Source organism: Rhinoderma darwinii, chromosome 1 (genome assembly GCF_050947455.1).
Source record: "Rhinoderma darwinii isolate aRhiDar2 chromosome 1, aRhiDar2.hap1, whole genome shotgun sequence".
NCBI lineage: Eukaryota > Metazoa > Chordata > Amphibia > Anura > Rhinodermatidae > Rhinoderma > Rhinoderma darwinii.
This window is the reverse complement of record NC_134687.1, coordinates 484,608,637-484,622,058: the sequence shown is the minus strand read 5'-3', so window position 1 is coordinate 484,622,058 and position 13,422 is coordinate 484,608,637. Positions and strand designations below refer to the sequence as shown.

Here is a 13,422-nt window from a genome sequence, read left to right as displayed (position 1 = left end):
GCCCGTCTTTATGTGTAGGAGAGTTAGTAAGTTGTGACAGACCTAGGAAGAGGTTAAAGATAGAAACTGGGAGGCAGATGAGGAGATTGGGTCATCAATGGGGATGTTAAAGTCACCCATGATGAGAGTGGGTGTATCAGACGATAGGGATTGTTGAAGCCAGGCAGAAAAATGATCCAAGAAGGAGGGGAATGTGAGTGAGGGGATCAGGGGAATGACCTGGAAAGTGATGTGTGGGGAAAGAAGTATGCCTACTCCTCCACATTGCCTGTTCTCAGGTCTGGGGGCATGAGAGAAGTGGAGACCACCATAAGATAGAGCAGCAGGGGAAGCAGTGTCAGACAAGTGTAGCCATGTTTCTGTAAGAGCCACAAGGTTAAGAGCATAAGGCTGGATTCACACGAGCATGTTCAGTCCGTAAAGGATGGAACGTATTTCGGCCGCAAGTCCCGGACCGAACACAATGCAGGGAGCCCGGCTCCTAGCATCATAGTTATGTACGACGCTAGGAGTCCCTGCCTCGCTGCGGGACAACTGTCCCATACTGTAATCATGTTTTCAGTACGGGACAGTAGTTCCACGGAGAGGCAGGGACTCCTAGCGTCGTACATAACTATGATGCTAGGAGCCCGGCTCCCTGCACTGTGTTTGGTTCGGGACTTGCGGCCGAAATACATTCCGTCCTTTACGGACCGAACCTGCTCGTGTGAATCCAGCCTTAGAAAGGAATAGTATTTTACACACTATAATACGCACCTGACTAGAAGACGCACTTATGTTTTAGAAAACAGAAAATAGGGCAAAAAAACATATTTGACTACTTTTACAAAGAAAAAACTATTTGTTAAAAAAAAATGGTTCTGTTTCATCACATTTTGAGAGCCATAACTTTTAGATTTTTTCATCGATTGAGCGGTGTGAGAGCTTATATTTTGCGGGACGAGCTGTAGAGTTAAATAATGGTATATTGTAATAGTTCTGACTTGTACGGATGCAGCGATACTATTTTTTTATTTTTTACATTGTGCTTGGGGAAAAAATTGTTTTTTTTTAACTTTTAATATTTGAAAAAATGTTCACACTCCTGAAAATGTATCTAACTTTTTTTTTTCACACATTTTATTAGTTCCCCCAGGGAACTTGAACCAGCGATCGTTAGATCGCTGATACAATACACTGCAATACAAATGTATCGCAGTATATTGTAATTTTTACAGACTTCTGCTAAGCCCTGCCAGATGAATAGCTTAGCAGATGCAGACCTGGAGGCCTTCATTAGGCCCCTAGGATGGCATGACATCCATCGGCGCCCCCGATCGCATTGCCGTGGGCCGTTGGGCTGTCGGAGGGGGCTGCCCTCTCCTAACAGTTTAAATGCCGCAGTTACGATCGACTGCGGCATTTAAATAGTTAAACGGCCAGGAACTGCGCAATTCCTGTTCCTGGCTGTTAGAGAAGCGTGTCAGCTGTAAAACACAGCTGACACCTGTAGTTTATCGAGCGGGCTCAGCGCGTGAGGGGTTAAGGAAGCGGTCAGGGGATAAGTCATGAATAAAAGGTAAGTTTGTTGAAAACAGACCGAGAATTCCAGAGAGCACAGTCAGGGTATGTTCACACGCTTAACCAAAAACATCTGAAAATACGGAGCTGTTTTCAAGGGAAAACAGCTCGTGATTTTCAGACGTTTTTTAAGCCACTCGTCATTTTCGCAGTGTTTTTCGAGCGGTTTTCTATAGAGTCTATGAAAAACAGCTCCAAAAACATCCCAAGAAATTTTTCGCAGGCCGTTTTTTTTTGCGGCCGTTTTACAGGCCCGTCGGAACAGAATGCAGTTTTTCCCATTTAAATCAATGAGCAGATGTTTGGAGGCGTTCTGCTTCCGATTTTTCGGCCACTTACGGCCCGAAAAACGGTCGAAAATAGGCCGTGTGAACATACCCTTAGGCGGAATTCACACGCAGCGTTTTTTGCGCGTTGCAGTTCCGTGTGTCATAAGTGTTTGGTGCGTAGCTGCGTGATTTTCGCGCATATGGCATCCTTATGACACGCGGTTTTGAGGTTTAGAAAAAGAAAATGGAGGTGGTTTTATTTTTCCTTCATTTCTTGATGTACTGTTGCGCAAATCACACGCAGCACACAGAAGTGCGTCCATGTGCTGCGCGTGATTTTCACGCACCCATTGAATTCAATGGGTGCGTAATGCTCAAAAAAAACGCTCAAGTATAGCGTGAAAAACACAGAATGTCTGAAAGTCCCCATTGCCTTACACAGGTCCGTGCGACGCGCGTAATTTTCACGCGCGTATCACAGACGTGAACTACGCTCGTGTAAATAAGGCCTTAGGTTATGTTCACGCAGCTTATTTTCAGATGTTTTTCTGGGCCGTAAACGCTCCCGACAAACGGCTGAAAAAACAGAAGCTGAACACCTACAAACATTTGCCCATTGATTTGATTGGTAAAAACGGTGTTTCGTTCCGACGGGGCGTTTTTTTACGCGGCCGTTTGGAAAAAAACGCCCCGTGAAAAGAAGTGCATGTCACTTCTTGAGCCGTTTTTAATTGTGTCAATAGAAAAATAGCCCCAAATACAGCCCGAAAAAACAGCTCTGTATTTTACATACGTTTTTTATTTTGCGTGTGAACATACACTTAAAGAGGCTCTGTCACCAGATTTTGCAGCCCCTATCTGCTATTGCAGCAGATCGGCGCTGCAATGTAGATTACAGTAACGTTTTTATTTTTAAAAAACGAGCATTTTTGGCCAAGTTATGACCATTTTTGTATTTATGCAAATGAGGCTTGCAAAAGTACAACTGGGCGTGTTGAAAAGTAAAAGTACAACTGGGCGTGTATTATGTGCGTACATCGGGGCGTTTTTACTGCTTTTACTAGCTGGGCGTTCTCTCGAGAAGTATCATCCACTTCTCTTCAGAATGCCCAGCTTCTGGCAGTGCAGACAGCGTGTTCTCGAGAGATCACGCTGTGACGTCACTCACAGGTCCTGCATCGTATCAGACGAGCGAGGACACATCGGCACCAGAGGCTACAGATGATTCTGCAGCAGCATCGGCGTTTGCAGGTAAATCTATGTAGCTACTTACCTGCAAACGCTGATGCTGCTGCAGAATCAACTGTAGCCTCTGGTGCCGATGTGGCCGACATGATGCAGGACCTGTGAGTGACGTCACAGATCTGCACTGCCAGAAGCTGGGCGTTCTGAAGAGAAGTGGATGATACTTCTCATCAGAACGCCCAGCTAGTAAAAGAAGTAAACACGCCCCGATGTACGCACATAATACACGCCCACTTGTACTTTTACTTTTCAACACGCCCAGTTGTACTTTTGCAAGCCTCATTTGCATAAATACAAAAATGGCCATAACTTGGCCAAAAATGCTCGTTTTTTAAAAATAAAAACGTTACTGTAATCTACATTGCAGCGCCGATCTGCTGCAATAGCAGATAGGGGTTGCAAAATCTGGTGACAGAGCCTCTTTAAAGGGACAGTGTCATGATTTTTTTTATTCATTTATGTGTTTTTATTTAATAAAATATTATATTGACTATTTAATTTTTCACACAGTTTTTTTTTATTAACACTTTCTTACTGTACTGGGGGCTGCCATGTTTTATTTCATCTGTGTATGTGTCTCTTAACGACACATACACAGATGGAATACGGCAGCACAGTGCATAGGACACAATGAATGGGAGCCATTCATTGCATCTGCCTCTGTACTGCGCAGGCGCAGTTCAGAGCCACAAGGTAGAGAAGCTGGTATGTAGGGAGATAGCAGGCGCCTTCATGAAGCCCAGCTGCACAGCAGGTAAGGTGTGTGTCTCTGTTTGTCCCTCTCCCTCTCTCACAGACCCCCCCTTGCGACCCCCGCCCGTGTGTGTGTGTGTGTGTGTGTGTGTGGCAGAGCGGAGTGTGTGTGTCTGTGTGTGTAGCTGAGTTGTGTATTGCAGAGTTGTCTATGTGTGTGTAGCAGAGCTGTGTGTGGAAAGGTATTGACTTAACATTTCTTTATTTACACAACGCGTTATTTAACCCCTTAATGACCGCCGATACGTCTTTTTACGGCGGTCATTAGTGGGCTTTATTCTAGAGCGCCGCCAAACTACGTCGCTGCATTAGAATAAAGTAAACAGAGCAGGGAGCCGTGAAATCTCCCTGCTCTCAGCTGCCAGAAGCAGCTGAGGGCTGGGGGCGTCCCTGCTCTGCCGGGTGAGATCGATATTAGTATCGATCTCACCCGTTTAACCCTTCAGATGCGGTGCACAATAGCGAGCACCGCATCTGAATGGTTTTGGAGAGAGGGAGGGAGCTCCCTCTCATCTCACTGACACCCGGCGATAAAATCGCCGAGTGTCTGTGTCTTCTATGGCAGCCGGGGGTCTAATAAAGACCCCCAGGTCTGCCTGCAGCGAATGCCTGCTAGATCATGCCGCAGGCATGACCTAGCAGATGCCTGTCCGTTTTAAACGGACAGGCAGTAATACACTGCAATACAAAAGTATTGCAGTGTATTATAATAGCGATCGGAAGATAGGGAAGTCCCCTAGTGGGACTAGTAAAAAAGTAAAAAAAGTTTAATAAAGTTAATTAAAAAAAAAAGTGAAAAAAAAAAAAATGAAAAACCCAGCTTTTCCCCTTACAAAATGCTTTACTATTAAAAAAAAACTACAATAAAGCAAAAAAGTTACACATATTTGGTATCGCCGCGTCCGTAACGACCCCGACTATAAAGCTGTTACATTATTTAACCCGCACGGTGAACGTCGTAAAAAATAAAATAAAAAACAATGGAAAAATTGCTGTTTTCTGTTAATCCTGACTTTAAAAAAATGTGATAGAAAGTGATCAAAAAGTCGCATCTACTCTCAAATGGTACCAATAAAAACTGCAAGTCGTCCCGCAAAAAACAAGACCTTATACAGCTATGCCGACGCAAAAATAAAAAAAAGTTACAGCTCTTCGAATGTGACAATGGAAAAAATCTAAAAAATGGCTTGGACATTAGGGCCCAGAATGCCAGCAGGGGGAAGGGGTTAAAAACGCATGTGTAAAAAAGCGCGCTGTATGTACTAACAGCGCACTTTACCATTTATGTAAATAAAAAGCGTAATCAAGCATTTTTTATGCGGTTTTTGGCACGTAAAATGCGCAAAAAAAACGTGTCAAATACATGCCATGTGAACCTGTCAACTGAAAAGTCATTCACTTCACTTTCAACATTCTAAGGGTATGTTCACACGCAGTGTTTTCAGCCGTTTTTTGGGCCGTAAACGTCCCAAAAAACAGCTGAAAAATCGGAAGCAGAACGCCTACAAATATCTGCCCATTCAATGGGAAATACGGCGTACTGTTCCGACGGGGCGTTTTTTTACACGGCCGTTTTCCAAAAACGTCACGTAAAAAGACGCCCACCAAAAAGTAGTGCATGTCACTTCTTGGGACGTTTTTGGAGCTGTTTTTCATTGACTCTATAGAAAAACGCGGCCAAAAACGGCGGTAAAAAACACGGCCAAAAACGCGAGTTTGATTAAAAAATGGCTGAAAATCAGGAGCGGTTTTCCCTTTGTTTAGTAAGCGTGTGAACATACCCTTAGCCCTTTGGTGTGTCCTATACCTTCTGCCAGCTGCCATTTGAACAATCACTCCCAAAATGGCAGCCGGACACTGCTTAGCAATTTGAAGACACCTTTTCCTGGCTTGTAGGAGGGGTGGGGTGAGATTCCCTCCCACATTTACGGCAGCTGTGAGTCAGGTTGCTTTGCCTTATTCACCTTGCTGTAATTCTGGGAAGTGCTCCCTCTGGTGGCCAACATAGGAAAACATGTCAAATTATTATTTAATTTTTAATACTTTCCACCATGTGGAAAAAAAATAAAAAATACAGCAAAAAACTTAAAAACTATAATAGAAATAAATAACTTATTTAAAAAAAAAAAAAGTTTCATTTGCAACACATTCCCTTTAAAAGAGACAAGAGAAGACATACAACGAATGTTAAGATTAGCAGGGTTTCGAAGTGTAACAGGAAAAGTGGTTGAGCTTCTAACAGTGGTTGACCACAGCCTACCCGATATTCATTCTGTGCCCCCAGCCTCCCACTCTGTGCCCCCCCCCTAGATAATCATTCAGTGCTCCCAAGCCTCTCAGATGTTCATTCGGTGCACCCATGGTCATTCTGCACCCCCAGATATTCATTGTGTGCCCCCACGTCCTCCCAGATGTTCATTGGGTGCCCCACAACCTCCCAGATGTTCATTGGGTGCCCCTCCCGCCTCCCAGATGTTCATTCTGTCTCCACCACGGCATCCCAAATGTTTACTCTGTGCCTACAGATGTTCACTTTGTCCCCCACCACACCTCCCATATATTCATTCTGTGCCACCCAGACGTTCATTCTGTGCCCCCAGCCCCCCTGATGTTCACTCTGTGTCCCACAGTCTTCAGTAGTTCGTCCCCCTGATATTCATTCTGAGCCCTCAGCCTCCTAGATGTTTGTTCTGTGTCCCCAGATGTTCATTTTGTGCCCCCAGACGTTCATATTGTGCCCCCACCGCCTCCCCGATATTCATTGTGTGCCCCCAGTCTCTCAGATGTTAAAGGGAACCGGTCAGCAACATTTCACCTATTAAACCAGCAATACCTGGTGGTAGTGGATGAAAAATTCTTTATACATAACCTATAATTGTCTTCTTAGTCGGCTCTGTAGCTTTAGTATTCAGCTTTTTAGTGTTCCCACACCGTATGCAAATGAACATGAGTCAAATCTTCATTTGAAAAGAGCCATATCTAAATTCCTCAAGTCTTTCCGAATTTACCCCGCCTCCTTACTTTTGATTGACAGCTCCACACCTTCCCCCAGCACACAAAATCCCCCGCGCTTGTGCATTGATGTCCTATTCTGGCGTGTGCGCACAACGTGACACCGGATTACTATGATAAAAAGCGCAAAATGTTTGCAGACCGTTATTTAGTCGGAGGAGGAGTTTAGGAGAGGGGATAACGGCAATGAACTTTTGATAGCAGCGGCCAATGAGGGATAAGTGAAGTTCAATAGGTGAAATGCTGGTGACAGGTTCCCTTTAACCCCCCCCCCCCCCCCCACTGATGTTTACTCTGTGTCCCCTGCGGCATTCTAGATGTTCCTTCTGCACACCCAGATTCTCATGTGCTCCCAGATGCTAATTGTGTGCCCCCAGCCTCCCAGATGTTTGTTCGGTGTCCCCAGATGTTCATTCTGTGGCTCCCCCAGCCTTCCCGATGTTTGTTCGGTGTCCCCAGATGTTCATTCGGTGGCTCCCCCAGCCTTCCCGATGTTCATTCTGTGCCTTAGTCTCCCAGATGTTCGCTCCGTGCCCCCAGATGTTCATTCTGTTCTCAGTCTCCCAGATGTTCATGTTGTGCCCCATCAGCCTCCAGATGTCCGTTCTGTCCCCCCACATGTTCGTTCTGTCCACCCATGGACATTTTTTGCCCTCCTCATGATATTCATTCTGTGCCACCACAGCTTCCCCGATATTGCTTTTTATGTCCCAGCTTCCCAGATGTTCATTCGGTGTCTCCCGATGGTCAGTGTGCCCCCCAGATGGTCATTGTGTGCCCCCACAGTCTCCTAGTAGTTCACTGTGCCCCACCCACAGCATCCCAGTTAGTTCTGTGCCCCCAGATGTACATTATGTGCTCCCCCCACAGCCTCCCAGATGTTCATTCGGTGCACCAAGGTGTTAATTCTTTACCCCTGAAGCCTCCCAGATATTTATTCTGTACCCCCATGGTCATTCTGTACCCCCCCCAGATGTTCATTGTGTGCCCCACGGTCTCCCAGCTGTTTATTCGGCGCCCCACAACCTCGCAGAGTTCATTCTGTACTCCCCACACTGTAATTTTGAGCCCCTCCCGTCTCAGATGTTCCTTCTGTACTCTTCCAGTTGTTAATTCTGTGCCCACGGCCTCCAGATTTTCATTATGCACCCTCCCCGATGTTTACGCTGTGCCCCCCCGCACGGCATCCCAGACGTTTACTCTGTGCCCCACCCCCCACGGCGTCCCGGACGTTTACTCTGTGCCCCACCCCCCACGGCGTCCCAGACGTTTACTCTGTGCCCCCCCCCCCCACGGCGTCCCAGACGTTTACTCTGTGCCCCCCCCCCACGGCGTCCCATACGTTTACTCTGTGCCCCCCCACCGCGTCCCGGACGTTTACTCTGTGCCCCCCCCCCCCACGGCGTCCCGGACGTTTACTCTGTGCCCCCCCCCCCACGGCGTCCCGGACGTTTACTCTGTGCCCCACCCCCCCACGGCGTCCCGGACGTTTACTCTGCGCCCCCCCCCCCTACACGGCGTCCCAGACGTTTAATCTGTGCCCCCCATACACGGCGTCCCAGATGTTTACTCTGTGCCCCCCCCACGGCGTCCCAGATGTTTACTCTGTGCCACCCCCACGGCGTCCCAGATGTTTACTCTGCGCCCCCCTACACGGCGTCCCAGACGTTTACTCTGCGCCCCCCCTACACGGCGTCCCAGACGTTTACTCTGCGCCCCCCCTACACGGCGTCCCAGACGTTTACTCTGCGCCCCCCCTAAACGGCGTCCCAGACGTTTACTCTGCGCCCCCCCCTACACGGTGTCCCAGACGTTTACTCTGCGCCCCCCCCCCCTACACGGTGTCCCAGATGTTTACTCTGTGCCCCCCCCACGGCGTCCCAGATGTTTACTCTGTGCACCCAGGTGTTTATTCTGTGCCCCACCACACCTCCCCGATTCTCATTCTGTGGCTACATCCTCCCAGTGGTTCATTATGTACCCTACCCTCGCCGGTGCTCATTCTGTGCCCCCCACAACCTCCCCGGTATTAATTTTGTGTCCCAGCCTACTAGATGTTCATTCTGTGTCCCCACATCCCCCCAGATGTTCATTCTGTGTCCCCATGTGTTCATTTGGTGACCCAACCAGATGTTCTCTGTGCCCCCAGATGCTCATTTTGTGCCCCATCGCACCTTCCAGATATAGATTCTGTGCCACCCAGATGTTCATCATGTGCCCAGCCCCTCAGTTGTTCATTCTGTGACCTCACAGACTCCCAGATGTCCACTCTGTGCCCTGCAGACTCCCAATGATGTTCATTCTGTGCTCCCAACAGCCCCATGATATTTATTCTGAGTTCCCAGCCTCCCAGATGTTCGTTCGGTGATCCCAGGTGTTAATTGTGTACCCCAGGTGTTGTGTACCCCCACAGCCTCCCCAATGTTCATTTACCTCTTGCTGTTTACTGTGTACCCGCTGTAGCATTCCTGGTGTTCGCGCCGTGCCCCCAGATATTCATCACGTGCTCCCAGATATTAATTATTTGCCCCAGCCACCAAGATGTTTGTTGTGTCCCCAGATGCGCACTCCCCCCCGCAGCCTTCCGATATTCATTCTGTGGCTCCCAGCCTCCCCTTCATTTTGTGCCCCCTCATGGCCATTCTTTGACCCCCTGATATTCATTTATTTTTCCCCCTACAGGCTCCCAGATGTTCATTCTGTGTCCCCAGCCTCCAAGATGTTCATTCGGTGCCCCTACATGGTGATTGTGTGCACAAGGTCTCCCAGAAGTTCACTCTGTACCCCCCCCCATGGCATCCCAGATGTTTGATCTGTACCCCCAGATGAAAATTATGTGCTCCCCCCGCAACCTCCCAGATGTTCTTTCTGTGCCCTCAGATGTTCATCTTATGCTCCACACCACCTTCCAGATATTCATTCTGTGCCCCCAGATGTTCATCTTGTACACTCACCTCCCAGATGGTGCATTCTGTACCCTCCCGCACTTGGTCATTCTGTGCCCGACGGCCTCCCAGATGTTCATTCTGTGCCCGACTTTTATTCTGTGCCCCAGTCTCCCAGATGTTTGTTCATGTGCCCCCCACCACCCAGATGTCCATCCTGCGCCACCACTGCCTGCGCCAGGTGTTCATTAGGCACCACCTCACCCCAGCACTTGCCAGGAGTTCAGTCTGCGCCACCTCCCCCTCAGCGATGTTCATTCTGTAACAATACAAATCTCTGGACCTCATCACCAGAGAAGAGTCTGACCTCATCAACAGAGAAGAGTCTGACCTCATCACCAGAGAAGAGTCTGACCTCATCACCAGAGAAGAGTCTGACCTCATCACCAGAGAAGAGTCTGACCTCATCACCAGAGAAGAGTCTGACCTCATCACCAGAGAAGAGTCTGACCTCATCAACAGAGAAGAGTCTGACCTCATCACCAGAGAAGAGTCTGACCTCATCACCAGAGAAGAGTCTGACCTCATCACGACATCAGCACCGCCAGGACCCCGGTCTCGTCCCCTTATCTACCATACGGGGCTTCTAATTAACAGGAAACCGCCATTCGTGTTGCAGCCGCAGCACAGCAGTGTCTGCTCTACCTGAGCTTGCCTCTCCATTCACATTAGCGGCCACATAGTGTGCGGCAGCCGTGCGACGCAACAACAACCACCTCATGTTGTCGAACCTTGCACCCTATAAGACATCAGTCTAGTCCAGTCAGTGAACACAGACAAGCGCCGTCTTCTTGTCCTACCTTTATTGTTCTGTCCATGTCGTTACTCTGAGACATCCCTCAGGGACAGTTATCAAAGGCGTAGTACCAACGGGTCAGAGCTGCTGACAAACCATGAAGCCACGGGTCTGAGTCTCCATACAATGTCACCAAGGGGAAGGCAGTACACTGGAAGCGGAGCTGTAACTGGGGTGTGAAGAGGCCTCCCCCAACTACAATACATTACCTCCCTCCTGGGGTGACCTCGACAACGCCGGCAACGTGTAACGCCCACAACCACAGAACTCCGCCCAGATGAAACAATTAGCTGTAGCCGGAGTTGCACAAGGATATTCGCACACTCGGGTGTGTGGCAGTTTTGCTTTGTACTGTAAGCGGGTGTGGAGAACATAAACAGGCATTTCTCAGGTCACGCTACTACGCGCCATAGCTAGTAAGGACCCCTTAGTGTATTGTGGTGTATAATCTCCTGACGTGCGGCCTTCTTATCCGGCGGCGCATAGTGATGAGCAAATTGATGTGGAGGAGGAAGACACTGGTTTTGACAATGATGTGTGCGGCAGCCACCTATGTATGTTCCTCTGATGGATAGATGTAGCGTAGACTTCTCTGAGAACTTGTAATTTGGCCTGATAATGGCTTTCTCAGAAGATATTAACTATATGTAATAATAAATTAGATTAAGATACAATGACTCGTTTACGTGACTATGTAAAGCTCTATATTGCCTCTTGACAGGTTTTTATTTTTATTGTATCCCAACAATTGGAAGGAGTTAGGATTTTAACCCCTTCACTAGGCAGCCATTTTTCGTGTTTTTCATTTTTGCTTTTTACTCCCCATATTCCAAAATCCATAACTTTTTTTATTTTTCCGTGGATCATAGCCGTACGAGGGCTCTTTTTTTTTTTTCTGCGGGATGAGTTGTAGCTTTTCACGACACTGTTTATTGTATTGTATAATGTACTGGGAAACTGGGAAAAAATTATTTGTGGGTGGAATAGGAAAAAAACTGATTTTGTTTTTAGTGTTCCTCGTGCGGGAAAAACAATGCGTTAATTTTTATTATGCAGGTCAATACAATTACCAAATTTATATATTTTTATATTTTACTACTTTCACAAGGTAAAAACTAATTTTCTGTGTGTCGCCATATTCTGAGAGCTACATTTTATTTATTTTTCTATCGATTGAGCTATGTTTATGTGATGGGACATCGGAGGGGGTTGCCGCCCTGTTTCCAACGGCTTAGATCTGGCATGTTTGCGATCATAAGGGCGGATTTACACGAACGTGTAATACGTCCGTGCAACGCGCGTGCTTTTCACTCGCGTCGCATGGACCTATGCTAGTCTATGGGGTCGTGCCGACAGTCCGTGATTTTCACGCAGCGTATGTCCGCTGCGTGAAACGCACGACATGTCCTATATTTGTGCGTTGTTCGCGCATCACGCACCCAGAGAAGTCAATGAGTGCGTGAAAATCACGCATGCCACACGGAGGCACCTCCGGGGGACGCGTGTTTTTCACGCAACAGCAGTCAAAACTATGAATGAAAAGAGAAAAGCACCACGTGCTTTTCTGTTTACAAACATGCAAACAGTGTCATAATGATGGCGGCTGCGCGAAAATCATGCAGCCGCGCATCATATGGTGATGACACACGGAGCTGTTAAGTGCAAAATGCACACGCTCGTGTAAATCCGCCCTAAACCAAGGATACCATAAAAAAATTCAATCACTCGCACATCATATGCTCATGATTCATTAACCCCTTGACCTTACCAGGACGCACCGGTACGTCCTGCATTGAAGTGATTTAAGGCACCAGGGCGTACCTGTCAAAGGACAAGGTGACAGAACTGTGCCGTCAACTGTTTGACCGTTGATCGGCACAGTAAGCCGGCAGGGGACCATTCACAACGGTCTCATGCCGGCGATCGCTGTGATTGGTCAGTCAAAGCAGACTGACCAATCACAGCTCCGTGATGTGTGTATGTGATACCGCTGGATATCAGCTGTCCGATACCCCTCTGCAACGGCCAGGACCGGAGCTAGGCTCCGATCCGGCCGATTAACTCCTTCGATGCATCGATCAACGCGATCGATGCATCGAAGTGTCTTGTAGCCTGTCGGCAACCACGATGGTTGCCACGGGCGTGGGTGTCACCTGTTTGTCACAGCTGACATTGTGCTCTAACGGCCAGGACCGGAGCTAGGCTCCGATCCGGCCGATTAACCCCTTAGATGCAGCGATCGCTGCATCTAAGTAGGGATGTCACGATACCAGAATTTGGACTTCGATACCGATACTTCATTTAGTATTGCGATTTAGATACCAATTTCGATACTTTTGCCAACAGTAATAAAAAAAAAAAATTCTTCCGTTTTCTGAGGTGAGGCGCGACGTGTGATGAATTTTGAATGCACCTCACATTAATAGTAATTAATCCCATCATGTTTCTCAGTCATATTGGGTTAATGTGCGAGGTACATGATGGGGTTAATTACTATTAATGTGAGGAACATGGAGGGTAAATTCATCGCACCTCGTGCCTCACATTAATAAGTGAATGAAAGCCGTGTTTATTTCATTTTTTTACAGCGTACACATCATAAATGATGCAAAAACATTGTTGTCCGCGCCATTACTGAATGTGTGTATTTTATGTATTGAGACTTATTTTAATGTTTATTGTAAAAAAGGTGAATGTGTATTTTTTTTAAAATTTAACAATACTTTGTTTTTACTTTATTTTTAAACTTTAATGTACTGACATATATCAGATATGTGCCAGTACATTAACCTGTGGACAGATAGCACACAGGCAGTTGTTAGGACATACCTCAGTATGTCCT

General features: G+C 47.3%; 1 protein-coding gene across 3 annotated transcripts in view; it reads right to left on the bottom strand.

The window, feature by feature from the left end:
- Positions 1-10,971, bottom strand: part of MAPKAPK5 (MAPK activated protein kinase 5) — a 129,950-nt gene extending 118,979 nt beyond the window's left edge. For 2 of the 3 annotated variants that reach the window (XM_075834931.1, XM_075834939.1), the window contains exon 1: positions 10,790-10,971. In XM_075834931.1, the coding sequence (XP_075691046.1) occupies positions 10,790-10,954 (165 nt within the window). In that variant the 5' untranslated portion in view covers positions 10,955-10,971. Of the gene's footprint in view, positions 1-10,584 lie in introns of all 3 variants that reach the window. The other variant, XM_075834947.1, reaches the window with a different exon arrangement.
- Positions 10,972-13,422: the final 2,451 nt, after the last annotated feature.